Source organism: Misgurnus anguillicaudatus, chromosome 1 (genome assembly GCF_027580225.2).
Source record: "Misgurnus anguillicaudatus chromosome 1, ASM2758022v2, whole genome shotgun sequence".
Lineage (NCBI taxonomy): Eukaryota > Metazoa > Chordata > Actinopteri > Cypriniformes > Cobitidae > Misgurnus > Misgurnus anguillicaudatus.
In genome coordinates this window covers 25,719,794-25,747,639 of record NC_073337.2, presented here as the reverse complement: position 1 = coordinate 25,747,639, position 27,846 = coordinate 25,719,794, and the positions used below count along the sequence as shown (strand labels likewise).

Sequence of the window (27,846 nt, the reverse complement as noted above, 5' to 3'; positions counted from 1 at the left end):
ATAAATTTTAAAGCATTACAAAATATTTAGCCCTATTAAATCCAGGGAAATATTTTCACGTTGCACTGAAAGAAAAACTTTATGTTATGAACCTGTACACATAACAGTTTAAAAAGGCTAAAATTAAACATAGTTTCAACTATATTTAATATATAAAATTAACTTGCATTTAGGATATATTTAAAATATTTTTGTAAATAATAAATTTTTGCCATACAGGATGTAAAATTAGAAAATGTATTTGCTTGCTATTGAAATGCATTTTTAAATATGTTGATATATGAAGGTTAAAACTAAATATATTTCCAATTTCAAAAATATTTTCAATTAAGCATTAATTTCTAAAAAAATTATTTAGCTTATATTTAAAATATATTTTGGCCAGAGAAATTCTTTTTCTAGCCATATGGGTATTGTCACATTTTGTGGTTTTTATAAGGGAACCTAGCATTATTTAAGAAATAATAGACTTTTAGCATATTTGACTATATAACACAAAGAAATATTAAATAATTTTTTGGCCAAACATTGCAAGTGATAATTTGTTTAATTTAGTTTACAACATAAAAATAAGGTGAAAAGAAGCAGCTAAAATTTGATAACATGGTCAAGAAATATGTAAAAAGCACAAATGTATGCATTTTTGGGGGGTACGTAGAGAGTGAAAGTATATTATTTAACTTTTTAATGTATGTGGGACACCAATGACACCACAGTTTCGTGAGAGTAACTTTTAAATAGTGTGCGTCAGTGGGTGTGTCTGTAATGAAATGTCTACGTAATTGTACCACGAGTGATTATATATAAATCAAAAACATCCAAGCACGTTAAAACATACGCAATTCCTCCTTACAAGTGAATATTGTCCTACAAAAATCGCGAAAAACAGAGAATTGTTACAAAACCTATGTGGCGCGGATCGATATATCTGGCATTATAGTCCCGTCTGTCGGTTTCCACACGGACGTGTTTGACGAACACACAGGAGCGCCCTGTGTCTGCTTGAGATGGCGGCTAGAACGGAGAACGCGAGGGCCGAATAAACACCCAACCTACGCGTCAACGACAACCAGAGAAGTGCAAACCGTGTTATTTACTCCGCAAATTCACCAGATTCACAAATGAGCACCATGGAAGGCGGGAAACCCTCCCTGCAGATGGTTTACCAGGCCGTGCAGGCGCTGTATCACGACCCGGACCCAGCCGGCAAGGAACGCGCCTCGGTCTGGCTCGGGGAGCTGCAGAGATCGGTGCGTACACGAGCGATCCGGAGCGGGCCTACTGCGCCACGGCACTTTTTACTTCTTAGGAAACCTTTGCGATGTGCAATGTGTAAAATAATGCATCATTTGAGACCACATTGAAGGTTTATATACCGCCAACAGCCGCCGTGTTGAGAAGTGGAAGTGGTCACGTGTGTTTGGACCGTTATGGGGGTTTATTTTGCATCCACGGTTTAATCCGTCCGGTGTGTCTGTGGTTTTATGGTTTTAGGTAAGTGCCGAAGTTCAGGGTGGATGAAGTCAGCTGGTTGCGCAGAAATATATCCCATGTAAACATAAGAACACCGCCCATGTATTATCAAGGCTGGTTGAATTCAGGCGCGTGGTCAAAACGTCACAAAAATCCTCATTGGGAGCATTTGGGATATCAAAGGTGTGTTTATGGTCCACCTTAAGTCTTTCTGGTTCCGTATATTTCATTACATGTTACAGTTTCCGCCTTTCGTCTTTTGGTTGCTTGAGGTTGAACTTAGTTCCGCTTCAGAAAGTGTCAAGTTATTGATAAGAAAATTGTTGGCATCGTAAAACCACGGAATGAGGTTTAGCATAACTTGCTTAAGTTATTACTGTGAAGAATGATGTTGAAGTGTGTTTTTTTGACTATTATAATGTGAGTGCGTGTAAACAAATTATATTGGTTCACCATAACACACGAGTTGACTGTCGTACAGTATTATTTAATCTCTCTCTCTATATATATTGTATATATATTATGGTACCATCACACATAGTTTTGGGGTTTCTGGTGGGTCTGTTTGCATGACAGATGCTTATCTTTGTGTGACACGTCTGCTTATCATAGGTTTATTTTTTACTCTTTCCTGTTTATGCAAAATACAACTAGTCTGACCTGATATTCAATGTCCAAAGCAACCATTGGACGTTCCCTTTCCAACCAGAGTGTTGGTGGCAAATCTGAAGGTATTATGAAATGGGTAAATTCAGTTTTGTGATGCACATCTATATTATTTTTTCCTCAACAAAAGTATTGGTTTGCATTAACCATGAACAATCCTATTGGTTTGCTTTGAATCTGACACAAAGTCAGGTTTATTTGGCTGTGAGGTAGTGTATATTTATAGTACATGACTTTAAAGGTGCCATAGAATGTAAAATAGTATTTCATAACACAAGGTTTGCACATGGTAATGAGCATCAAACACGATTGTTTCCTCATTCTTATGTAAACCTTGTGCATGCAAAAGACGAGTATTGAAAACAGGCCAATATCAACATAATTCCAACTGTGACGTCACCGTCAAGATGTACGCAACAACATTAAATTACTAAATTTAGTACTAAAAACAAAGTTGTGACTGCTACGTTATCGTTGTATGCTAGTTAATGCTATATGCTAGCGCGTAGGATAATCTAAGTTCTACTATTGATGTTAAAGTTACGTTTGGCAGATCCATACGGAAAAAACACAAAATTACCACCCAGAAATGTCTATTATATATCCCCAAACGATTAATTATTCCTCAAATTCTGTATCTTTGTCTGATACAGACTAAAACATGGTTTGTTTACACACACACACAGAGCTACTGAACTGAACTGCTCTTAGAAAGAGCCAATCAGAGCAAAGCTCAACATTATTATTCATGACCCTTTCAAATAAGGTAATAATCATTTTAAAGGCAAATCGCAAACCGTCTCTAGAATATTTTTACTTAATAAAGCCACATAACTTTTATGTAGATATATGACAACAATTTAATAGGTTATTACAATGCACTCTTTGGCACCTTTAATTCAGCAGATGCAACAATAAGGTTGTGGATTTGCTATCCAAGTACCGCTCGAGTAACCTAGTAAACCGAGCAAACCTAATCAGACATACACAGCATTAATGTTTCCTGTTATCAGTACGCTTTCAGTACAGCTGATCCGTGGCTTCATGTATCTTCTAATGTAGCGTGGTTGCTTATTTGCTAATCGTGTTAGCGGTTGTCATCGTGGTGCCTTTTAAATAAAAGTTCTCATCCTGTGCTGAACCCCACAGATGTACGCATGGGAGATCTCGGATCAACTTCTGCAGCTCAAGCAGGACGTGGAGTCGTGTTACTTCGCGGCCCAGACCATGAAGATGAAGATCCAGACGTCGTTCTACGAGCTTCCCCCAGAAACCCACACAGCACTGAGAGACTCGCTCCTGTCTCACATACAGAACCTCAAAGATTTGTCTCCCATTATCATCACGCAGGTATCTCCATACAGACATAATTTGTCATGGTTCACAGGAGTGCAGAACTTAAAGGGATAGTTCACCCAAAAATGAAAATGAACCCATGATTTATAAACCCTTAAGCCACCCTCGAAGCATATGATTAGCATTTTTCGGACCAACACGATCTGAGATATATTAGAAAATGGCCTGGCTGTTCCAAGCTTTATAATGGTAGTAAATGGTGCTTTTGATTTTAAGCTTAAAGTTAAAGCCATAAAAACTAAAAGAAATAACTGTAATTTGTTTTGGAATATTGTGGCATTTTTTACAAATGACTTCTCTGTGACTTAACTTCAAAAGATTCAATCAATTCTCGAAGGACAATTTCAAATCTGCCAAACTTTATTTCATTTAAAAAGCCGTTTCACTCGGATATACGTCACCACGGGGAATATAAGACAATTGCTACCTGGGTGATTCTTACAAAATCCAGATTTATAAGGTGTCCAGCATCAAAATTTTTAAAAAGCCCTTGATGCCAATTTTATTTGCACATATAAGATTAAGGTCTGAACTTACTATAACCATTATTTTTGGACGACTTATATAATATTTCCTATAGAATTATTTACATTTTTTAGATTATCATTATCAAAAATGATCATTACCACAACATTATATTACATTAAATATATCCATTTACAAACTCATGTTTCGGTAATGAGAACTATAAAGTTGTCTAGGTACTATGACAAACAAAATTTTAACTTTTATCTGGAGAGAAAAAATAAGAATTGCTTACCTGGTAGCCATCTTAAGTCTCACAGTCAATTATGTCTCTTCCAACAATTTTTTTGTTTTTGTTTAAATGTTAGTTCCTTGAGGGCTTAAACAATGATTGAAAATTGTTGCAGAGGATGAAAAAATTGGTCTTGGACACATTTATATTCCTTATTATTGTCTCTACGTTTACCAATGATCACCAAATACCACATGTTTCTTTACTGTAAATTGATTATAGTATAACATGCACTGAAGCTTTTTATTTTTTAGGTTTTTTAATTATAAATATTTCCATGTCAAAGAACCAAAATCCAGTCATGATGCGGTAATGAAAATTTTCCCCTTAAATGTGTAAAAAACATCAAAATTGGTTTGTATGATGCCATTTGAAATCATGTGCAAAATAGAACATGAAGAGATGTTTATAACTGTATGTTTCTTATTTTGATATCATTTACTTTTTTTATCAAAATGTTTCATGACATTGTCTGATGTCATAAGTCTGATTTCACGAGAATCACCCACTTCCGTTTCATGGCGACTTTAAAAAAAAATGCATCCATCCTTCAAAGAAGTAATCCACACGGCTTCAGTGGGTTAATAAAGGCTTTTTAAGGTCAATCTATGCGATTTTGTAAGAAAAATGTTAATATTTAAAACTTTACAAACTAAAATAACTAGCTTCCGGTAACGAACGACGTAGCACGTAGTATACGAGACGTAGTGGCATAGTGGCGAACATAGAAGCGCAGAGAGCAAAACAAAACGCCAGCCAGAAAACCTAAAATGGGGTTTTAAAAAGAAAATACCTGAGGATTTCGAAGTTGTTGTTTTTTGCCCATCCCTTTCTGTTTGAGCCAAAGTTCGTAAATACGTCACTACGTCTCGTACACGTCATACGATGAGATTCATGAATGCGTCGTCTCAAAAAAGATAATCATGTACATCGAGGATGACTTGAGGGTTTATATATTTGTATTTATTTGATTTCTGAGTCAGACCTACGTCGTAGCTATGCTCACTTCTTCAAAAATGTAACAACGCAAGCAATGCGATTGGTTTGCGAGAACACCGTCCCTCAGGTCAATAAAAATGCATCGCGTTTCAAACTCGAGCTTCAACAAAACTTGCTGTATATTTACCGCCATTACAGTTGATGCTTCTTCAACAATGTACACAACAAGCTGCTGCTTCTTCGGCTTTTACCTTGATACTATTGCCTGCCAGCAACCTGCGTGTGTATTTGCACGTCGACATAAATGAAAACTGGCGCATAGATGCTACAGCATAGGTAGGACCGCACGTGCCACTCTTCCCGGACGCGTCCTGTCCAGGATTTCGGGTGCGTCTTCCGGAAGTCATATTTGTCGGCCGCAGAAAAGCAACCGTTACATTTTAAGTTAAGAATGAAACTACGATTGTATGTCTTATGTTTTAACTGAATGGCGTATGCGGTCAACAAATATGACTTTCGGTAGATGCACCGACGCGTCCGGGAAGAATGGCACGCACGGTCACCCTAGCATAGGTCCGTCGCAGACGTATACATCAGCCTTTACCCAGCGAATTATTTTATTCACAATATTTTCAATATATTTAAAATATTTAAATACAAATGATCTAATACATCTGGTGCTTATGCATATTAAACATGCAGCGGGAGATGTCAACAGGGACTCTTGTGATTCATATTGAAAGCAATTATGAATGTGACAGTGTTGTTTTAATGTCACTCGCTCTCATGTCGCTCTCTCTCCAGCTTGCATTGGCAATCGCAGATCTTGCTCTTCAGATGGCCTCGTGGAAAGGCTGTGTTCTTACTCTCATAGAAAAGTAAGAACCTGGTTTTATTTTTATTTTTTTAAAGATATTTCATTGCATCCTGAAAATGATGTGAAAAGTCATTTTGTAATCTTGTCTCCCCCAGATACAGTAATGATGTGTCCTCCATGCCTTTCCTTATTGAAATACTCACCGTCCTGCCAGAGGAGGTACACAGTCGATCTCTGAGGATCGGGGCGAATCGACGGACGGAGATCATTGAAGACCTGGCCTATTACTCCACCACAGTGGTCGCTCTTCTGGTGTGAACTGTTTGTTTTTCTGCCAAATAATTATTTTTCACAATTTAAAGTCCTTTGTAGTTGATTTTATCCCACAAAATTTGTCTGAGCATCTAGACAGTTTATGTATGCAGGATAAGTTTGTCCCGTGATGATTTCTTCAGGCCTTAAAATAGCTTGAATGTAACTCTACACCCTTGGCTCATTTAGTATACATGGATCTAGAAATATATGAAAATTAGTCCTCGCCTATACTTAGTCACACCAGCTAGGACCATAGATGTAAATGTACATAGATGTGATCATTTGGCAAAGTGTGGCAAACTGCACTTTTATGGAGAAAATTCTCCAATGGTGTTGAATGATGAACTTGCACATGGTAAAAACACCACATAGACACATAGGAGCGGTTTCCCGGACAATGATTAGACTAAGCCTAGACTAAAATAAATGTAAAAAGACATACTGAAAACAACCTGCACTGACATATGATTAAATAGATGTTTGCCTCAAAATGCACACAAGTAATGTTTTTAGTAAGTAAACTAAGGTCTAGTCCTGGTTTAAACTAATCCCTGTCCGGGAAACCGACAGCTCATGCAGGATTCGATTTCTCATCATTGTCCGTTGCCCTGTATGCCAAGTTGTCATTCAATGCATGTAAATAATGAACTGTCTTGATGCTTGGATTGTGCGGAAAAATGCAAATGTGTGGTTTATGGTTGCAAACTAAGCCTGACTTTTGCTTTTCTGCCGACCAGTTGACATGCGCAGAGAAGTCCGGGAACGACGAGAAGATGCTTATCAAGGTGTTCCGGTGTTTGGGAAGCTGGTTTAATTTGGGAGTGCTGGATAACAATTTCATGGCTAGCAATCAACTGCTGATGATATTATTTCAAGTGCTGGTAAGATCCTAAACAAATGTGACCCGGTCTGCGAACAATACAACCTTGATATCTTCGATGTTGACTTAGTGAGGTCATCTCAATGATTGTAATGCTCTTAATGTCATCATTAGATTGTCACTAATCATGTGATCTGTAATGCTGTCAATACAGTAGAAGCTTTAATACACAAAGGCGATCTGATATGTACTGTTTGACTAGATCATATCTTTTTACCTCCGCTATATTGCAGCAGAGAGATGAGACGTCTACAAACCTGCACGAGGCGGCGTCCGACTGCGTGTGTTCAGCGCTGTATGCGATCGAGAACGTAGCCATTCACATGCCTCTGGCCATGCAGCTCTTCCAAGGGGTCCTCACTTTAGAAACAGCCTACCACATGGCCGTAGCCCGAGAGGACCTTGACAAGTATGTGTGACACGGTTTATTTTCGATGACGTTGTGAATGTATCAGATGGCCAAAACCATGTGAGCTGCCTTTGCTCTATTGCATAGGTCTTTAACAGGGGGTCCGGTGCCCCTTTGGGGTCTGTAGTGGTGTTATTGGGGGTCCTCATAAGATGGTTTGTATTAAAAAAAAATATCCAGACTTAGAAGGTGTCCAGCATCAGATTTTTTTAAAAAGCCCTTGAAGTCAATTTTTTTTTGCACACATAAGATTAAGGTCTGAACTTACTATAACCATTATTTTTAGAGGTTTAAAAAATATTTCCTATAGAATTATTTACATTTTTTAGATTATCATTATCAAAATTATCATTATCGCAACATTATATTACATTAAATATATGCATTTACAAACTCAAGTTTCGGTAATGAGAACTAAAAAGTTGTCTAGGTAATATGACAAACAAAATTTCTGCTTTTATCTGGAGAGAAAAAATAAGAACTGCTTATCTGGTAGCCATCTTAAGTGTCACCGTCAATTATGTCCCTTCCAAATATTTTTTGTGTGTGAAAATGTTAGTTCCTTGAGGTCTTAAACAATGATTGAAAATTGTTGCGTAGGATGAGAAAATTTTACTTGGACACATTTATATTCCTTATTATTGTCTCTACATTTACCAATGATCACCAAATACCACTTGGGTGATTCTCACGAAAACTTGGTTTTAAAAATGTCAAGCATGAAAATGTAAAAATTGCTTAAATTTACTTTTTTTCCCACCAGACATTGAAAAACAAAGTCTGGAGTAAATGGGAACATTAATTTAAAAACTTTAACTTATCATTTAACACTTTTTGTAACATAATTTAAAAAATCTCATTACCGCAACAGTCAGAAAACACTGACATATTTTCAAAATGACATGAAAAACCTGAAAGAACATAATTTGGAGATTCTGCACATGCATTTAAAATCAAAGTATTATGCTTCTTTTAATTAAATTAACATTTAATAAGCATCTGTTGCGGTAATGATAATCAAAATGTCGTGTAAGCATTCTGACAAGACAATATTACAAATTTACTGTAAAAAAAAATGATCTTACCTGGTAGCCATCTTGAAGTAACTGGTCCATGTGCTTGGTCACTCAAAATCAAACTTTATTAAAATTCTGTATGTGTGCTTAAACTGTTCTCAAAAAGTGTTGCGGAGGATGAGAACATCAGGCATGGACACATCATTTTCCTAATTTTTCTTCATTATTATTATACGTGAATATTCAGTAAATATTTTTTCTGTCATCTAAAGTAGTCTAGCAAAACATCCATTTATTTATTTTTCTTAATATTTTTGTGTTAATTTGATTAAATTACAACATAACGCATGTTCAAACACAGCCGGACACATTGCAGTAATGAGAATTTCAGCAGAAAATGAGATAAAATTTACAATTATAAATTCTTATGTTGAAATCACACATTTTGCAAGCTAGAACACAGTATTGTGTTAATTCTGATGCTTTTTAATGTTACTATATTACACATTTTAAAGCTAAAATCATTAGTGCCGTGGTGTTTCAATGGTTTCGTGAGAATCACCCACTTAATGTTCATAGTATAACATGCACTAAAGCTTTTTATTTTTTAGATTTTTAAATTATAAATATTTCCATGTCAAAGAACCCAAATCCAGTCATGGACCTGTTGCGCTAATGACAATTTTCCCCTTAAATGTGGAAAAAACAACAAAATTGATTTGTATGTCATGTGAAATCATGTGCAAAATAGTACATGAAGAGATGTTTGTAATGCTTAGTTTGCATTTACTTTTTTTATAAAAATGTTTCATGACACCTCATCAATCTTATTTCGCAAGAATCACCCAAATGCATCCACATACAACAATCTCGGAACGGTCCTCGTTCTCCAAACTTGTAAGAACTGGAGCAGTAGTTTTGCATACGTCATGCATGACCTTTCGACGTGAATACGTAAGGTCATGCTGGCGCACGACAAGGCTAGTGCAAGATGAGAAGTTGTGGTTAAAAAGTACTTTTTTTTTTATTTATTGATAAGACTCTCAAACCTTATGACCCTTATGCAGATATTTCTTAAATGCACTTTGTGTGCATTAAAATTGGACCAGCAATGGTAATAAGGCAGTATAATTGTATACCTTTTTAACAACTTTCAAAATTAATCAAAATTAATTGTGCTTACTAAAACTTATCACAAACTGCCTGTTGTCTCCATCTGTCACAGGGTGCTAAATTATTGCCGGATTTTCACCGAACTATGTGAGACATTTCTGGAGATCACCATAAGCAGTCCTGGGCAGGGCATGGGAGATCTACGCATCCTTGAGCTGCTGCTAATTTGTGCCGGACATCCCCAATATGAGGCGAGCGACACATTCACACATATTCAAAAACGTGTAGCCCAGACAGGAAGTAACAGATGTACAAGCAAAATGAGCAGTGCTATTCACACATGGCAAGCTTATGCTGATAACGTTTGTGATTTGGGCTCCATCAGGTGGTCGAGATCTCATTCAACTTCTGGTACCGTCTGGGAGAGCATCTTTATAAAACCAACGACCCGGCTCTTCACAGAGTCTTTCGGCCGTACATACAGAGACTGCTGCACAGTCTCGCTCGCCACTGCCAGCTCGACTCCGATCACGTGAGTGTCTTCTCTTAGGCTTTTAGTGGGATGATATTTACCTTCCAGGTTTATTGTAATGAGCTGACTGGTTGATTTCCTGGCTGTCTGTGTTTTCCGAACAGGAAGGAGTCCCGGAGGACACGGATGATTTCGGGGAGTTTAGGATGAGAGTGTCGGATCTTGTGAAAGACGTAATTTTTCTTGTAGGCTCCATGGAGTGTTTCTCACAGGTAATTGTTAGGAATAATAAAAGTTTGGGAGTAATAAACAGAGTTCCCACGGGTCCTTGAAAGTTTGTGAATCTGGGGAAAATATTCAAGGCCCTGGGAAGTTTTTGAAAATATACATACATAGATACAGGTCATTGAAAGTGCTTGCATCTATTTTATGCAAGAAGTTTTCTGGGAAAAAAATCCATATTATTCACTGTGTAGTGTAGGATAATATCATAAACATTTTAGACTTTTTAAGCACACGTGCTAAACTGTTCGCTTTAAATGCTTATATCTTCTGTATGTGACTATTGATACCAAAATGCTTTTTTGCATAGTTGTGTTTGACGCATGAAAACGTCTCGGGTTACGTATGTAACTATTGTAACCTGAGAAGGGAATGAGGCGCTGCGTCTCCCTTGCCATACTTCCTGTTTCCCTGTAACGCCATCTTTGGCAATATTTGAGATATTACAGCGATATACTTCCTGGCTCCCGCGTCACCCTGTCTTTGTCGTTAAGCCTCCCCATTGGTTGAATTTGATATACACATTCAGACGCACTTACCCCTGGAGGCGTCCCCAAAGTGTCACCGGAGTGACGCAGCGCGAGTTCCCTCGAAAGGGAATTGTAACAATGTATCTTAAAATGTAGCACCATGTAACCTTGCTCCCACTTGAAATGTGTCCCCAAATTTAGTCCTTGAATTTGAGTGTATTAGACCTGGAAAGTCCGTAAAAGGTGCTTGAATTTGAAGTTAACTAAGGTGTGGGAACCCTGAATAAATGAATAATATTTATATCAATACTTTCCGTTCATAACTGTTCTTGTCATTTTTACCTCAGCTATATTCAACTCTAAAGGAGGGAAACCCACCGTGGGAAGTAACCGAGGCTGTTCTGTTTATCATGGCTTCCATTGCTAAGAGTGTAGATCCTGAGTATAATCTTTAACCGTTAAATTTTCTCACTTTTGGAAGTCTTGCATGCTGGAATTTCTATCCTACACGACTCATTGTTTATAATGAAATGTCTCCCTCTGCTGTTTAACAGTGAGAATAACCCCACCCTGACAGAGGTGCTGGAGCAGATTGTGTTCCTTCCTGAAAACGTCCACATCTCCGTCCGCTACACCAGCATCGAGCTGGTCGGGGAGATGAGCGAAGTCATCGACCGCAATCCTGGCATGCTGGGTAATTATTTAGAAAGAGACCTATAATAGCAGTCTTCCCTGCAGGATGTTATCGTGTGTCATGTGCAGGGTTCCCACGGGTCATGGAATTTCTGGAATATCAAGTCAGGGATTTTTTTTTTTAGGGTTGTCAAAAGATTAATCGCATACAAAATATATGTATGTATGTGTGTATTTATATCCAGATAATTTACTCACCACCATGTCATCCAAGATTTTGATGTCTTTCTTTGTTCAGTCGAGAAGAAGTTGTTTTTTGAGGAAAACATTCCAGGATTTTACTCATTTTAATGGACCCCAACACTTAAAGGAATATTCCATTTTCTTAAAAGAAAAATCCAGATAATTTGCTCACCACCATGTCATTCAAAATGTTGATGTCTTTCTTTGTTCGGTCGAGAGGAAATTGTGTTTTTTGAGGAAAACATTCCAGGATTTTTCTCAATTTAATGGACTTTAATAGACACCAACAATTAACACTTAACTCAACACTTAACAGTTTTTTTCAACGGAGTTTCAAAGGACTATAAACAATCCCAAACGAGGCATAAGGGTCTTATGTAGCAAAACGATTGTCAATTTTGACAAGAAAAATAACAAATATACACTTTTAAACCACAACTTTTCGTCTAGGTCTGGTCCAGCGCAACCTAACGTAAATGCGTAGTGACGTAGGGAGGTCACGTGTTACATATATCAAACGCACATTTGCGGACCATTTTAAGCAATAAACTGACACAAAGACATTGATTAGTATCAGTTGACGTACAAAAACGTAGGAACGGTCCTCTTTCAACACATTTGTAAACACTGGGGCGGAGTTTCGCGTTCGTCCTCTGTGACTACTTGACGTCATGACGTATTGTGTCGGGTCACGCTAGCGCATGACGACCGGATCTAAACGAGAAGTTGTGCTTTAAAAGTGGATATTTGTTATTTTTATTGTCAAAAATGACAATCGTTTCGATAGATAAGACCCTTATGCCTCGTTTGGGATTGTTTATAGTCCTTTGAAACTCCGTTGAAAAAAACTGTTAAGTGTTGAGTTAAGTGTTAATTGTTGGTGTCTATTAAAGTCCATTAAAATGAGAAAAATCCTGCAATGTTTTCCTCAAAAAACATCATTTCTTCTCGACTGAACAAAGAAAGACATCAACATTTTGGATGACATTGTGGTGAGTAAATTATCTGGATTTTTCTTTTAAGAAAATGGAATATTCCTTTAACAGTTTTAATGCAGTTTAAAATTGCTGCAAAACGATTCCAAACGAGGTATAAGGGTCTTATCTAGCGAAGCGATTGTCACTTTTTACAAGAAAAATAAAAAATATGCACTTTTAAACCAACTTCTCGTCTATCTAAAGTGCATATTTTTTATTTTTCTTGCCGAAGGTGTCAGTCGTTTTGCTGGATGGGACCCTTGTGCCTCGTTTGGGATCGTTTGGGGTCCTTTGAAGCTGCAATTTTAAACTGCATTAAAGGGGACAGAGAATGAAAAACCATTTTTACCTTGTCTTTGTTGAATAATGGTAGTCTACCCACATTCACAAACATACAAAAAGTGCTAAACATGCTAAACATCTCAGTCTCATAGAAATTCCTCTTTTAGAAAATCAGCCAGTAGACGTCCCAATCTGAAAAACTGATGCTTATGACATCACAGGCATCTAACTGCCCCTCCACTTAAAAATAATTGGCTACATTTTTTGAGTGGCAGCAAAGTCAGCCAATCAGTAATGAGATTGCAAGTTAAGCCAGTAGGGGGAGCCAAATAGGTGCAAAACCACTTGTTTAAAATCCCCCACCCTAATAGATCTATCTGAGAGAGGTTTTTAGGAAGCTTCTAAGGCATTACAGACCCAAACAAAAAATTTTTTGTCCATGTCACATCGCAGAACAAGGATAAATACTCCGTTCAATCATTCTATGTCACCTTTAAAACTGTTAAGTGTTGGGGTCCATTGAAGTCCATTAAAATGTGAAAAATCCTGGAATGTTTTCCTCAAAAAACATAATTTCTTCTCGACTAATTAAAGAAAGACATCAACATTTTGGATGACATGGTGGTGAGTAAATTATCTGGATTTTTTTTTAAGAAAATTGACTAATCCTTTAAGCTAAATTTTTTTCTAAACTCATACAGTACATTACATTATTCAGGCTCACGGCATCCCGGATATGAGTCATGGAAATTCAGCTTTTTAGTCAGGAAAATTCAGGGAATTTGACTTCGAATGTGTCTCATGTCTGTATATGTCCTCCAGATCCTGTTTTGAACTTCCTGATGAAGGGTTTGAGGGAAAAGCCGTTGGCGTCTGTGGCAGCTAAAGCTATTCACAACATTTGCTCGGTGTGTCGAGACCACATGGCACAGCACTTCCAAGGCCTGCTGGATATCGCCCGCGATCTCGACTCGTTCGCCTTGTCTACAGATGCCGCCGTCGGCCTCCTGAAAGGCACGATATCACAATACTATCATATGCTCTTGTATTGAATATGTCAGCTGTTTTAGCCGGCAGCATGATTGAGAGCATGGTATTGCGTTTATGCAACATTACCATACATTTTTTTATATTTTGTATACATAATATATGAAGGTTTATTATTTATTAGCTAGTTTTTGGTGTCACCAAAACTGCTTTTTAAATTATTTAAATGCACTCCTCCTATTGGGTGTATTCATTAAACAGTTGTCTCTGCACATAAGCCGCCATAGGAGGGGGCAAATTACACACCTTTCCTCCAACTTACAATTTTAGTCATGCCCTTGTATGACTGGTTTGGATTAAGTTGTGTGATTGGTTTGTCTCAGGCACAGCGCTGGTGTTGGCCCGTCTCCCCCTGGAGAAGATCGCGGAGTGTCTGAATGATCTGTGCGCCGTCCAGGTTATGGCACTGAAAAAGCTTAGAAACATGACTGTGTGTTTATCGAATACATCACTGTCTGTGCTGAACTTTATGAAAACTATAAAGCGTTTTGTCTGTGTCCAGCTTATCGCTCAGGACTCCAGCACTGGAAAGTCATCAGACCCGACTGTGTGGCTGGACAGACTGGCTGTTATTTTCAGGTTCGACTCACAACCACTTCATCAATGATAAACAACATATTCAGGGTTGTGCCTTACGAGATTTATGCATTGAGTGCTAGGCAGGCATTCCCATAACACTGCTATATCACAATTGTGCAAAGTAAATGGGATTTGCAGACATAGAATGTTACAAAAATAACTAATACCTATAATAGTGTCACAAAAAATTAATGTTATAAGGACTGACACTGAAAAGTCATGAAAAAGATTGATTTATTGGTTACGAAGTCTAATTTTAAAATGTCATGCTGTGAACGATACTTTTTGTGCCTGGTTGAATTGTTTTTGTTATTTTATTCATCAGACACACAAACCCCATAGTAGAAAACGGACAGACGCACCCCTGCCAGAAGGTCATCCATGAGGTATGCTCGCCTGTGCTGTTATTAACCATACACTGTGATCGACCTGTCCATTGATAATAAAATTGGTTTTGGATGGGTACAGCTAAATGTCGCGAGATGTTGGGTTTAGGTTTGGGGGTAGGATTAGGATACAAACAGCGCTTACCCGGCAAGATTTCGCAATTTTGTCTGTTGCTGCATCTTTTCAAGCTATAACCAAAAAATGCAGCCAAAATATTCGCTGACATTTTGCGCCAATTATGCCATTTGGAGCCAAAGTCAGCACAGTAGTGATCATGAGGTGGAGCCACGATCTCAAGGCCCGACCCATTTTCCTGTTATACTCGATCACAAACACAAATCAAGTTGTTTCACCACTTTTTAATAGCATCTTATAACCAATTAAAAACAAACTTATTAAACAAAAAAATATCAACAAAATGATAAAAAACAACTAAATATGAAAAACCATTGTTGCAAAAGTGTAATTTGATTTTTAAGTTTGCCTCGCGTCCCCTTCGTCTACATGGAGAGGGTGGGGTTTATGACCTATACTGCAGCCAGCCACCAGGGGGCAATCCAAAATGATTAATGTTTCAGGACGTGTGTGGCACCTGTTATGGTTATGGCTAGATGGGATACAGCTACGGCGTACTTATCGCAAGATGTTGGGTTTGGTGCTAGGTTTGGGGATCGAAATAGGATAAAAACAGCGCTCATCTGGTGAGATTTTACGATATTTTGGCCGTTTCTGTATTTTTTCGAGGGACAGGCAAAAATGTCCGCTGACATCTTGCGCCGATTAAGTCATTTGGAGCCAAAGAAAATCGAACACTTAAAAGTGCAAGGACATAAGAAATAACTAAAGTAACAGAAAACGTCTTTGGAAAAGTGTCATTTGATTTTTTTTTTTTTTTGCTTCGCCTCGCATTAGTTTACATAGAGACGGTGGGTTTATGACCTATACTGCAGCCCGTCACCAGTGGGGAATCGAAATGTTTTTGGCTTGACTTTTCAGGACGTGTTATGGTTTTGGCTAGATGGGATACAGCTACGGCCTACATCTCGCAAGATGTTGGGTTTGGGGATAGGATGAAAAACAGCGGTTCTGGCTAGATGGGATCCAGCGTCGGCCTAAATCTTGTGAAATGTTGGGTTTACGGTTAGGTTTGGGGGTAGGATGAAAACGGCGCTCATCTAGTGAGATTTCACATACTTTTGGCCGTTTCTGTATCCTTTTAGCCACAACCAAAAAAAAAATGCGGCCAAAATCTCTCAAAAATGTCCGCTGACATCTTGCGGCGATTAAGTCATTTGGAGCCAAAGAAAATTGAACACTTAAAAGTACAACAACATAAGAAATAACTAAAGTAACAGAAAACGTCTTTGGAAAAGTGTAATCTGATTTTTTTTAGTTTGCTTCGCCTCGCATTAGTTTACATAGAGACGGTGGGTTTATGACCTATACTGCAGCCCGTCACCAGTGGGGAATCGAAATGTTTTTGGCTTGACTTTTCAGGACGTGTTATGGTTTTGGCTAGATGGGATACAGCTACGGCCTACATCTCGCAAGATGTTGGGTTTGGGGATAGGATGAAAAACAGCGGTTCTGGCTAGATGGGATCCAGCGTCGGCCTAAATCTTGTGAAATGTTGGGTTTACGGTTAGGTTTGGGGGTAGGATGAAAACGGCGCTCATCTAGTGAGATTTCACATACTTTTGGCCGTTTCTGTATCCTTTTAGCCACAACCAAAAAAAAAATGCGGCCAAAATCTCTCAAAAATGTCCGCTGACATCTTGCGGCGATTAAGTCATTTGGAGCCAAAGAAAATTGAACACTTAAAAGTACAACAACATAAGAAATAACTAAAGTAACAGAAAACGTCTTTGGAAAAGTGTAATCTGATTTTTTTTAGTTTGCTTCGCCTCGCATTAGTTTACATAGAGACGGTGGGTTTATGACCTATACTGCAGCCAGCCACCAGTGGTGGATCGAAATGTTTTTGGCTTGACTTTTTTCAGGACGTGTTATGGTTTTGGCTAGATGGGATACAGCTACGGCCTACATCTCATAAGATGTTGGGTTTGGGGATAGGATGAAAAACAGCGGTTCTGGCTAGATGGGATCCAGCGTCGGCCTAAATCTTGTGAAATGTTGGGTTTACGGTTAGGTTTGGGGGTAGGATGAAAACGGCGCTCATCTAGTGAGATTTCACATACTTTTGGCCGTTTCTGTATCCTTTTAGCCACAACCAAAAAAAAAATGCGGCCAAAATCTCTCAAAAATGTCCGCTGACATCTTGCGGCGATTAAGTCATTTGGAGCCAAAGAAAATTGAACACTTAAAAGTACAACAACATAAGAAATAACTAAAGTAACAGAAAACGTCTTTGGAAAAGTGTAATCTGATTTTTTTTAGTTTGCTTCGCCTCGCATTAGTTTACATAGAGACGGTGGGTTTATGACCTATACTGCAGCCAGCCACCAGTGGTGGATCGAAATGTTTTTGGCTTGACTTTTTTCAGGACGTGTTATGGTTTTGGCTAGATGGGATACAGCTACGGCCTACATCTCATAAGATGTTGGGTTTGGGGATATGATGAAAAACAGCGGTTCTGGCTAGATGGGATCCAGCGTCGGCCTAAATCTTGTGAATTGTCGGGTTTAGAGTTAGGTTTGGGGGTAGGATTAGGATGAAAACAGCGCTCATCCGGTGAGATTTCACATAATTTTGGCCGTTTCTGTATCCTTTTAGCCACAACTAGGGGTGGGCGATAAACCGGTAGACATAATTAACCGGTAGAAATTTGTTAACCGGTAGAGATTTTGGACTATCGTTTCTATCGAGGTTACGTGCCCACGTCACGCTCCTGTGCGCGTGGTCGCGAAACCGTAACGTTTGTACACGTATTTAAGCACTTCAGTTTTAAAACAAGTTATTTTAAGCCATTGACACACAGACAACAGATCTGTATGCATGCGTTCTTTCTGTGTGTCAGGAGCGGACAAGTCGCGCAACCGCTGCTCTTTCTGTCTGTGAGGAGCGCGCAAGTCGCGCGACTGCTGCTCATTAAAGCTCGTGAGCATTTTTCCGCTTTATTGGCCTTAAATACACATGCGTCAAAATTCCCGACTTTGCAAGCATCCTCATAAACACGACCAGTTAGGTCTTAAGAGAAAGTAAACGGCTAAAAGAGAAAGCACATGTGTAACAGTGTATTGGATCCGGACTTTGGTCTTAAAGGGAAAGTTACCTAATTTTGCTCCTGTCTGTCACTCGTGTTTATCAAACAGCATTGAGAGAAAATCTCTCACTGCTCCTGATTAAATCACTTTTCTACATTAAATAAAAAATATATATAGGCCTATACATACATGCATAATTATTTATGATCATTCTTATATCATTGACTTTATCTTCAGAGAGCTTGAGTTTTGTTTGTTTTTATCTTCTTTCTATGCTTGTATATGTTTTTTTGTGGAATTGTGAACATTTCTATGGTATTAAAGATTTAAAACTTATTAAAACATTTTTAAAAAACTCTACCGTGATACATATCGTTATCATGATATAAAAGTAATCCTATCGTGATAGAAGATTTTGGTCACATCGCCCACCCCTAGCCACAACCAAAAAAACCCGCCAAAATCTCTCAAAAATGTCAGCTGACATCTTCCTCCATAGACGTCATAACAGAAACCATTGTTAAAAAAATATTTGTGTAATTCGATTTTGCCTCGCGTCCCATTCGTCTACATGGAGAGGGTGGGGTTTATGACCTGTACTGCAGCCCGTCACCAGTGGGGGATTGAAATGTTTTGGCTTTACTTTTCAGGACATGTTATGGTTTTGGCTAGATGGGATACAGCTATGGCCTACATCTCGCGAGATGTTGGGTTTAGGGTTAGGTTTTGGGGATAGGATGGAAAACAGCGGTTCTGGCTAGATGGGATCCAGCGTCAGCCTAAATCTTGTGAAATGTTGGGTTTAGGTTTAGGTTTGGGGGTTGGTTTAAAACGGCGCTCATCTTGTTATATTTCACATAATTTTGGCCGTTTGTGTATCCTTTTAGCAACAACCAAAAAAAAAAAAAACGCAGCCAAAATCTCTCAAAAATGTCAGCTGATATCTTGCGCCTATGACGTCATAACAGAAACATTGTTAAAAAAATATTTAAGGTGTAATTCGATTTTTGAGTTTGCCTCGCGTCCCATTCGTCTACATGGAGAGGGTGGGGTTTATGACCTGTACTGCAGCCCGTCACCAGTGGGGGATTGAAATGTTTTGGCTTTACTTTTCAGGACGTGTTATGGTTTTGGCTAGATGGGATACAGCTACGGCCTACATCTTGCAAGATGTTGGGTTTGGTGATAGGATGAAAAACAGCGGTTCTGGCTAGAGGGGTTTCAGCGTCGGCCTAAATCTTGTGAAATGTTGGGTTTACAGTTAGGTTTGGGGGTAGGATGAAAAACAGCGGTTCTGGCGTTTCTGTATCCTTTTAGCCACAACCAAAAAAAAACGCAGCCAAAATCTCTCCAAAACGTCAGCTGATATCTTGCGCCTATGACGTCATAAAAGAAACATTGTTAAAAAAAAATTAAGGTGTAATTCGATTTTTGAGTTTGCCTCGCGTCCCATTCGTCTACATGGAGAGGGTGGGGTTTATGGCCTGTACTGCAGGCCGTCACCAGTGGTGGATCGAAATGTTTTTGGCTTGACTTTTCAGGACATGTTATGGTTTTGGCTAGATGGGATACAGCTACGGCCTACATCTCGCAAGATGTTGGGTTTGGGGATAGGATGAAAAACAGCGGTTCTGGCTAGATGGGATCCAGCGTCAGCCTAAATCTTGTGAATTGTCGGGTTTACAGTTAGGTTTGGGGGTAGGATTAGGATGAAAAAGCGCTCATCCGGTGAGATTTCACATTATTTTGGCCGTTTCTGTATCCTTTTAGCCACAACCAAAAAAAAAAACGCAGCCAAAATCTTTCAAAAATGTCAGCTGACATCTTCCTCCATAGACGTCATAACAGAAACATTATTAAAAAAAATATTTAAGGTGTAATTAGATTTTTGAGTTTGCCTCGCGTCCCATTCGTCTACATGGAGAGGGTGGGGTTTATGACCTGTACTGCAGCCAGTCACCAGTGGTGGATCGAAATGTTTGGCTTCACGGTTTAGGATGTGTGTGGCACCTCTGTTATGGTTTTGGCTAAATGGGATACAGCTACGGCCTAAACTCTTAAAAAGTTGGGTTTGGGGTTGGATTAGGATGAAAACACTGCTCATCTGGTGAGATTTTGGCCATTGCTGGATACCTTCTAGCCACAACCCTTTGTTATTAAAGGAATATTCAATTTTCTTAAAAGAAAAATCCAGATAATTTACTCACCACCATGTCATCCAAAATGTTGATGTCTTTCTTTGTTCAGTCGAGAAGAAATTATGTTTTTTGAGGAAAACATTGCAGGATTTTTCTCATTTTAATGGACTTTAATAGAGCCCAACATTTAATACTTAACTCAACACTTAACATGCTACTTGCGAAATTTCGTTTGTTTTCATTCTCATCTGATGATCTCTGTTGTCTTTGTGTCACATCCATGAGATCTGGCCAGTGTTGTCGGAAACATTGAACGCACACCAGAGCGATAATCGGATCGTGGAGCGTTGCTGTCGTTGCCTGAGGTTTGCGGTGCGTTGTGTCGGCAAAGGATCCGCTTCCCTATTACAGCCTCTTGTAACTCAGGTATGTGTTTATAATCTGTATGTCATTAAAGATACATTTCATTGATGTGTGCAGATCTTTAAGATGTATGTTTGTGTTTCAGATGGTCAGTGTGTACCAGGTGTACCCTCATTCATGTTTCCTGTACCTGGGCAGCATTCTAGTGGACGAATATGGCATGGAAGAAGGATGTAGGCAAGGCCTTTTGGATATGCTACAGGTAACGCTCATATCAACATTCTTCATGGAAAACACGGATATATATTTTTAAATCGTTGTTGATCATTATTATTATTTTAAAAACTTGCAGGCGCTCTGCATGCCCACCTTCCAGTTGTTAGAGCAACTCAATGGACTACGCAATCACCCCGACACAGTAGATGACCTGTTTAGACTCGTCACCAGGTACTGATTTAAAACAAATCCATTTTTTTAACCAAACTGTTATGTAAATCCAAAATAATCACCCTGTTCTCTCGCTATCAGGTTTGTCCAGCGCAGTCCGGTCACATTGCTAAGCAGCGGTATTATTATCCACATCATCCAGTGTGCCATCGCTGCCATCACCCTGGACCATCGAGATGCCAACTGCAGCGTCATGAAGTTCATCAGAGACCTCATTCACACAGGGGTCACGAATGATGTGAGTGGTGATGTAATCGTAAACTGACCAATAAGAAGAGCTTGAGTATGCAAAGTATGTAAATGAGTTTATGTTGTCTTGCAGCACGAAGATGACTTCGAGGTACGAAAGCGCCTGATTGGCCAGGCCATGGAGCAGCACGGGCAGCAGTTGGTCACTCAGCTGGTCAACGCCTGCTGTTTTTGCTTGCCGCCTTACACCCTGCCCGACGTGGCCGAGGTCCTATGGGAGATCATGATCTTTGATCGGCCGGTAAGTTAACGGTTAAAACAAATACGGGTGACACTCTTGAGCTTTAAAGGTTATATATTTGGGTTGACATTTTTTCTGTGTTTGTAGACGTTTTGCCGTTGGCTGGAGGCCGCACTGAAAGGTCTACCAAAAGAAACAGCAGGGGGCGCTATATCAGTCACACACAAGCAGCTCACCGAATTTCATAAGCAGGTTACAAGGTGAGTTCGTCTATACCTGACATTCACTTTTGAATGCAGCGTATCAGGATCATTTTGTTATAAATGTTGCATTTGCCGTCCTCAAATCAGCACCGACCGAATTTGTCTTTTGAGGTATTGTGCATCCAAATCTTTTAGCTTGGCAAGTCTAAACGTGCATCCATAACCAGTCGTCCAGGAGCTCGAGTAGATGCCTCGACAAGCCCCGACCTGAGATTATACACGGATGCCAGATATGATACAAAGCCGCATGAGTCACACACAAAATCTGACCGACTCATGCAATCCAGTTATTAGTCACCCACATTCGCTGCTTATTTAGAAATTGATATCTATGTTTTGTAATCCAAAATTGTCACATCGGTTGACTGATGTCTTAGTTCAACCCATTTATGTTTTCTCTGTTCTCATCTTATCTATCCGTCTCGCACCTTTAGCGCAGAGGAATGTAAACAGGTTTGCTGGGCGATAAGAGAGTTCACTCGGCTGTACCGATAGCTGTCTTGTTCCTGCTGATGCTGAAAGGCCAGGTGAGAGAGCCATGTTAAATAAACACAATTGAAACGTATACACAATCGGACTGGTTGCTTTTTTACAGCGTTATACATCATTCATGGAAAAAACTTTAAAGGGGACATATGGTGAAAATCTGACACTTTCCATAATTAAGTGCTATAATTTGCTTCTATCAACCTAGAAAATGTCAACTCGGTAACTTAAAAGTTTTAGTAAACCATTCCCTGCATATGACAAAAATATGTCATTTAGTGCAGAGAAAGAGAAAATAAATGACAGCACAGTTGAGTTTCAATTTCAACAAACCACCATTATGGTGATCAGTGTTTGCATTTCATCGGCTCATTTGCATTTAAAGGGACACACCCAAAAATGGCACATTTTTGCTCACACCTATAAAGTGTAACACTTCACATATACGCTCTGGGGACACCGAAGACTTATTTTACATCTTAAAGGATTACTCCACTTCCACCCCCATGTCATTCAAGATGTTTATGTCTTTCTTTGTTCAGTCGAGAAGAAATTAAGTTTTTGAGGAAATTTTATGAAAGTGGAATATTCATATTAAAAAATGTCTAATAAAATGTCCCCTTTAATATTGTAATTGTTAGAATAGCAGTGAAAATTTAACGAACTCTTAATTGCCTCTATATCGCCATCTCTGTTTGAAACATGGAATTGCAGGCTATTTTACGTATTTATCTTTATGTGGGTTAAAGGATTAGTCAATTTTCTTAAAAAAAAAAAAATCCAGATAATTTACTCACCAACATGTCATCCAAAATGTTGATGTCTTTCTTTTTTCAGTCGAGAAGAAATTATTATTATTGTTTTCATTTTAATGGACCCCAACACTTAACAGTTTTAATGCAGTTTAAAATTGCAGTTTCAAAGGACTCTAAACAATCACAAACGAGGCATAAGGATCTTATCCAGCGAAACGATTGTCATTTTTGACTAAAAAATATGCACTATTAAACATCAACTTCTCATCTATCTCCGGTCCTGTGGCACGCCAGCGCGACCTCACGTAATACGTCATCACATCAAGAGGTCACGGATGACGTATGCGAAACTACGCCCCATTGTTTACAAGTGTGGAGAAAGAGGACTGTTACGAAGTTGTTGTATGTCGTATGATACTTATTAATGTCTTTGTGTCAGTTTATTGTTTAAAATGGTCCACAAATGTGCGTTTCATATATGTAACATGTGACCTTTCCACTGTATTACGCAATTACGTGAGGTCGCGCTGCCACATCACAGGACCCGAGATAGACGAGAAGTTTAAAAGTGCATATTTGTAATTTTTTGTCAAAAATGACAATCGTTTCGCTAGATAAGACCCTTATGCCTCATTTGAGATCGATTAGAGTCCTTTGAAACTGCAATTTTAAACTGCATTTAATCTGTTAAGTGTTGGGGTCCATTAAAGTCCATTTAAAATGAGACATTTTTTTGTTTTTTGAGGAAAACAAATTTCTTCTCTACTGAACAAAGGAAGACATCAACAGTTTGGATGACATGGTGGTGACTAAATTGTTACTTTTTTTAAGAAAATGGACTAATCTTTTAAAATGATGTCGAACTGACGTTTCCTATGAAATATTATAAATCATTATTTGCTTTCCGTTGTGAATTAGAGTAAGATAAAACCTTTTTGCTACACATTTTTATGCACTTTTTGTTTGATTTTTGTTGATTTTTAATGTTACGGATTGCAGCTTTAAGGCATGGAAAGTTCAATGGTTATTTGTGGACCACAAAACCAGTCATAAGGGGGCAATTTTTTTATTTATTTATACATCATCTGAAAATAAAATAAGCTCTTTCAATTGATGTATGTTTTGTTAGGATAGGACAATATTTTTTCAAGATACAACCATTTAAAAATCTGGAATCTAAGGATGCAAAATCAAAATACTAAAAATAGTCACTAACAACACATGTTACTAATGATAAATAAATTTTTGATATTTATGGTATGAAATTTACAAAATATCTTTGTGGAACATGATTTTTACTTGAACATGATTTTGAGGAAAAATAGCCAGCGGCAGAATTGTTTATAATTTTCACAAAAGTTTAATGCCTTCCAGAAATTTTCTTCTTTAAATATATAAACATATCAAATGAAAGAACAGATCCTCTGCTTAAAAAACACATTTCATCCTATCTTCATGTGTTCTAGGGTTGCATAACGATTAATTGCGATTTAAACGTTTTTGTTACATCATGTGTGTGTGTGTGTGTGTACTGTGAATAATAACTTTGTATAAATAAATACACACACATGCATGTGTGTATATATATTTAAGAAATGTTTATGTGTGTGTATACGTTTGTATATTTGTGTATAATTTATATTCTATATAAATACTTAATATATAAATATATATTTTTTTTCTTTGGATTATACATGCATTTGTGCATATTTATATATACATTATTATTATTATTATTATCAACAGTTCAAACAAATATATGATGTAAACAAAAAACGTGATTTATCGCAACCCTAATTTGTTGTCTTTTTATCCCCTCTCAAATATGGGTATTTTTTTTCAGAAATACCCAATTTTGAGCAAAAAGCTGAGATGATTGCATTTTTATAAAGGACTTTTGAAAGAGATCAGATTCAGAGCGATGATCAAAACATACATGGAGTTTTTACTGTTTTTGGATCAGTGGATGCTTTATAAGTTGTGTGAGAGTGCCACCTAGTGGATAATAGCGGAAATATGGATTGCCGTAAAAATTCGTCACTTGACAGGGAAGCGTTTTCTCTCTTAATTGACGAGATAACTCGTCAATGGCAGGAAAATAGTTAAAATCCCAATGTATAGACCCCTTCAAGGTTTGTAAACATTGCATGATTATCGGGTGCGCGCGCAGCACGGGGTCGAACTGTTCATACCATTTAGGCTTTATAATTTAATCTAACAGTGCTGAAAAATGATGACTTACCTCAAATGAAGTGAACACAACAAACACAAGCCTCTTTGATCTTTGCATTGTCCCAGTCTGCAAGTTAATTGCTTGCAGACGCAGATGTTGTATTTTTTTGTTTTTGAGATTCTGCATGAATCGCGAAAACTTAACGGAAGACCTGGTGCGATTTTCACAGCCCACGACGTAAGTAGGCATTTTTGACGATACCGAATAATACGCAACTCAATCAGCTGTAATGAATTTTCTGACCCCGACATGCGCAGTGGGAACAGCCTGTGACGTGAACCGTGAAGGGGTCTATTGTTGGCTAAAAATGTGTCTCTTAAAATGCATTTTATCCAGCAGAAAATGTAAAAATTATTCCAAGTTTGTTTGTTTTCCCCGCAGGTCGGATTTTTTGTTTTACGAACATTTGGAGGTAGAGGCAAAGGGGAGCCATGTTTGACCACTGTTGAGAAACTAAAGGGAACTCTTGCATGAAGGATTTGGGGGCCTCGGCACTACGGTGAGCCAAACAATCGGAGCTTTGGAGCGGCAGGGTTTCAGGAAATTGCCTAATGGGTGTCAAAAGACAGAAGCCATCCCCACATTCCCCTCGCAAGCACACCGATGCCAGCCTAAAGCAAGAGAGAGGGTGGGTTTTGGAAGGGACTGCGTCTTAGGGGGTGACAAAGTTTCGGACATTAAAGCGTTTACGCCCATTTCAAAACGTGGATGAAAGTCTGCGTCCGTCAGGTTTTTGGTGGGATCCATCGACGGAGACAAACCGAGGACGCGGCTGATTGCAAATCGTAATGCATCATTAAAAAAAGACTTGTATGTTTTTAAAAACAAATGGAGATTTATTTTTCATGAACTTGTGTGTAGAGATGGCTTTGCTGTCGGTGCCATAAAAATGATTACCAAACTAAAGATTGTCACAAGCAGCGAAAGCCTACGGGACGGTGCGAAGGGAGAATCCCGGTCGAGTTGGCGTCACCTTTGACCTTTTTAAAGTTGGCTGGAATTTTATTCGTACAGGTTATGCTGTAAAATACGGAGTGGACTGGCAGGTGCTTTTTTTTTGTTCTGTCACCATCTTGGCACATGGCACCGTAAAGACGCTGAAATCATCCTCCGAGCGTGTTGACGCCATTGTGCAAACAAATAAATCAAACATTGTGAGGAACAAACCAACCTGTTGTCTTGTATAATTTTTTTTGGATGCGAACAGATTTACACTCCTTAAGCTCTCAGAACCTGTTCGACCAGGTTTCATTTTAAGAAAGTTACACGGGCCCTTCAGGTCTGGTGTTTCTGAGTCACCGGGTAAATTCGAACCCTCCTCTATTGTTTGTCCTAACCGAGAACGCTCCGCAGTTGTATTTCTCAGATAATCCCTCCTCAGGTAACCCTCCCTTTGCCTACCAAAATTGCTGATTGAATTATGTTGTCCGATACACAGCTGTACCTGTTCAAGTTCAACAGGTTTACGTTACCACCAAAGCTTTTATAGGATCATATAAGATGAGGTCAGCTTAACCCTGGCAGCTCTATGGTATAAAGGGCGCTGGAATGACATAGTTTTGAATATCAGACTCCGGGCCGAAGCTGCTGACTTCGGCACAGATCCGGCCCAGAGTCGTCTGCTGTCTGGAATACTTATTCAGGATCAAAGATCCATTTACGTTTACATTACATTAATCTGCATTCAAGCTATATGCAGGGTTCCCACACGGGTCCTTGAAAGTTTTCCTTGAAAGTCCCTGGGAAGTTTTTAAAAATATACATGCATAGATACAGGTCATTGAAAGTGCTGAAAGTTTTCTAAAAAAAATTCATATTATTCCCTGTGTAATGTAGGATAATATCATAAAAATTGTACACTTTTAAGCACACGTGCTAAACTGTTTGCTTTAAATGCTTATATCTTCTGTATGTTGATTCATACCAAAATGCTTTTTTTGCTTTTTTTTGTGTTTGACACATGAAAACGTCTCGGGTTACGTATGTAACTGTTGTTCCCTGAGAAGGGAATGAGATGCTGCATCTCCCTTGCCATACTTCCTGCGTCCCTGTTATGCCGTCTTTGGCAATATTTCAGATAGCGATATACTTCCTGTCTCCCACGTCACCCTGTCTTTGTCAGTAAGCCTCACCATTGGTTGAATTTGATATACACATTCAGACGCACTTATCCCTGGAGGCGTCCCCAAAGTGTCACCGCAGTGACGCAGCGCGAGTTCCCTCGAAAGGGAACTGTAACAATGTATATATTAAAGGTAACACGATGCTCTCATTTGTAATGTGTCCTCACATTTAGTCCTTGAATTTGAGGGTATTAGACCTGGAAAGTCTTTGAAAGGTCCTTGAATTTGAAGTTAACCAGGTGTGGGAACCATGTTTAAGTATATGGGTTTGAACTTACAACCTTATGCACTGCTACTGTGATGTCTTCAGTAGATGCCCGAACAATCATAG

General features: G+C 38.6%; 1 protein-coding gene across 2 annotated transcripts; it reads left to right on the top strand.

The window, feature by feature from the left end:
- The first annotated feature begins 850 nt into the window (after nucleotides 1-850).
- On the top strand, nucleotides 851-26,562 carry tnpo3 (transportin 3). 2 transcript variants are annotated; one of them, XM_073868817.1, is made up of 23 exons: nucleotides 851-1,250; nucleotides 3,289-3,489; nucleotides 5,996-6,069; nucleotides 6,164-6,320; nucleotides 7,061-7,204; nucleotides 7,437-7,612; nucleotides 9,854-9,992; nucleotides 10,127-10,273; nucleotides 10,378-10,485; nucleotides 11,313-11,414; nucleotides 11,530-11,659; nucleotides 13,923-14,114; nucleotides 14,471-14,566; nucleotides 14,654-14,726; nucleotides 15,052-15,112; nucleotides 20,701-20,841; nucleotides 20,924-21,040; nucleotides 21,131-21,225; nucleotides 21,307-21,463; nucleotides 21,548-21,715; nucleotides 21,803-21,915; nucleotides 22,353-22,445; nucleotides 25,774-26,562. In XM_073868817.1, the coding sequence occupies exons 1-22, from the start codon at nucleotides 1,122-1,124 to the stop codon at nucleotides 22,411-22,413; spliced, it is 2,781 nt and encodes a 926-aa protein (XP_073724918.1). In that variant the 5' UTR covers nucleotides 851-1,121; the 3' UTR covers nucleotides 22,414-22,445; nucleotides 25,774-26,562. The 2 variants fall into 2 exon arrangements, with proteins under 2 accessions (XP_073724918.1, XP_073724914.1); XM_073868813.1 differs by having other exon boundaries at nucleotides 853-1,250; nucleotides 11,313-11,408; nucleotides 11,524-11,659.
- Nucleotides 26,563-27,846: the final 1,284 nt, after the last annotated feature.

Excerpts from the sequence above, each read along its gene's own strand:
- tnpo3 (XM_073868817.1), top strand. The coding sequence starts at position 1,122 with ATGAGCACCATGGAAGGCGGGAAACCCTCCCTGCAGATGGTTTACCAG. Across the intron at positions 3,490-5,995 it reads CTCCCATTATCATCACGCAG|CTTGCATTGGCAATCGCAGA; the intron begins GTATCTCCATAC and ends CTCTCTCTCCAG. Across the intron at positions 10,274-10,377 it reads GCCAGCTCGACTCCGATCAC|GAAGGAGTCCCGGAGGACAC; the intron begins GTGAGTGTCTTC and ends TTTTCCGAACAG.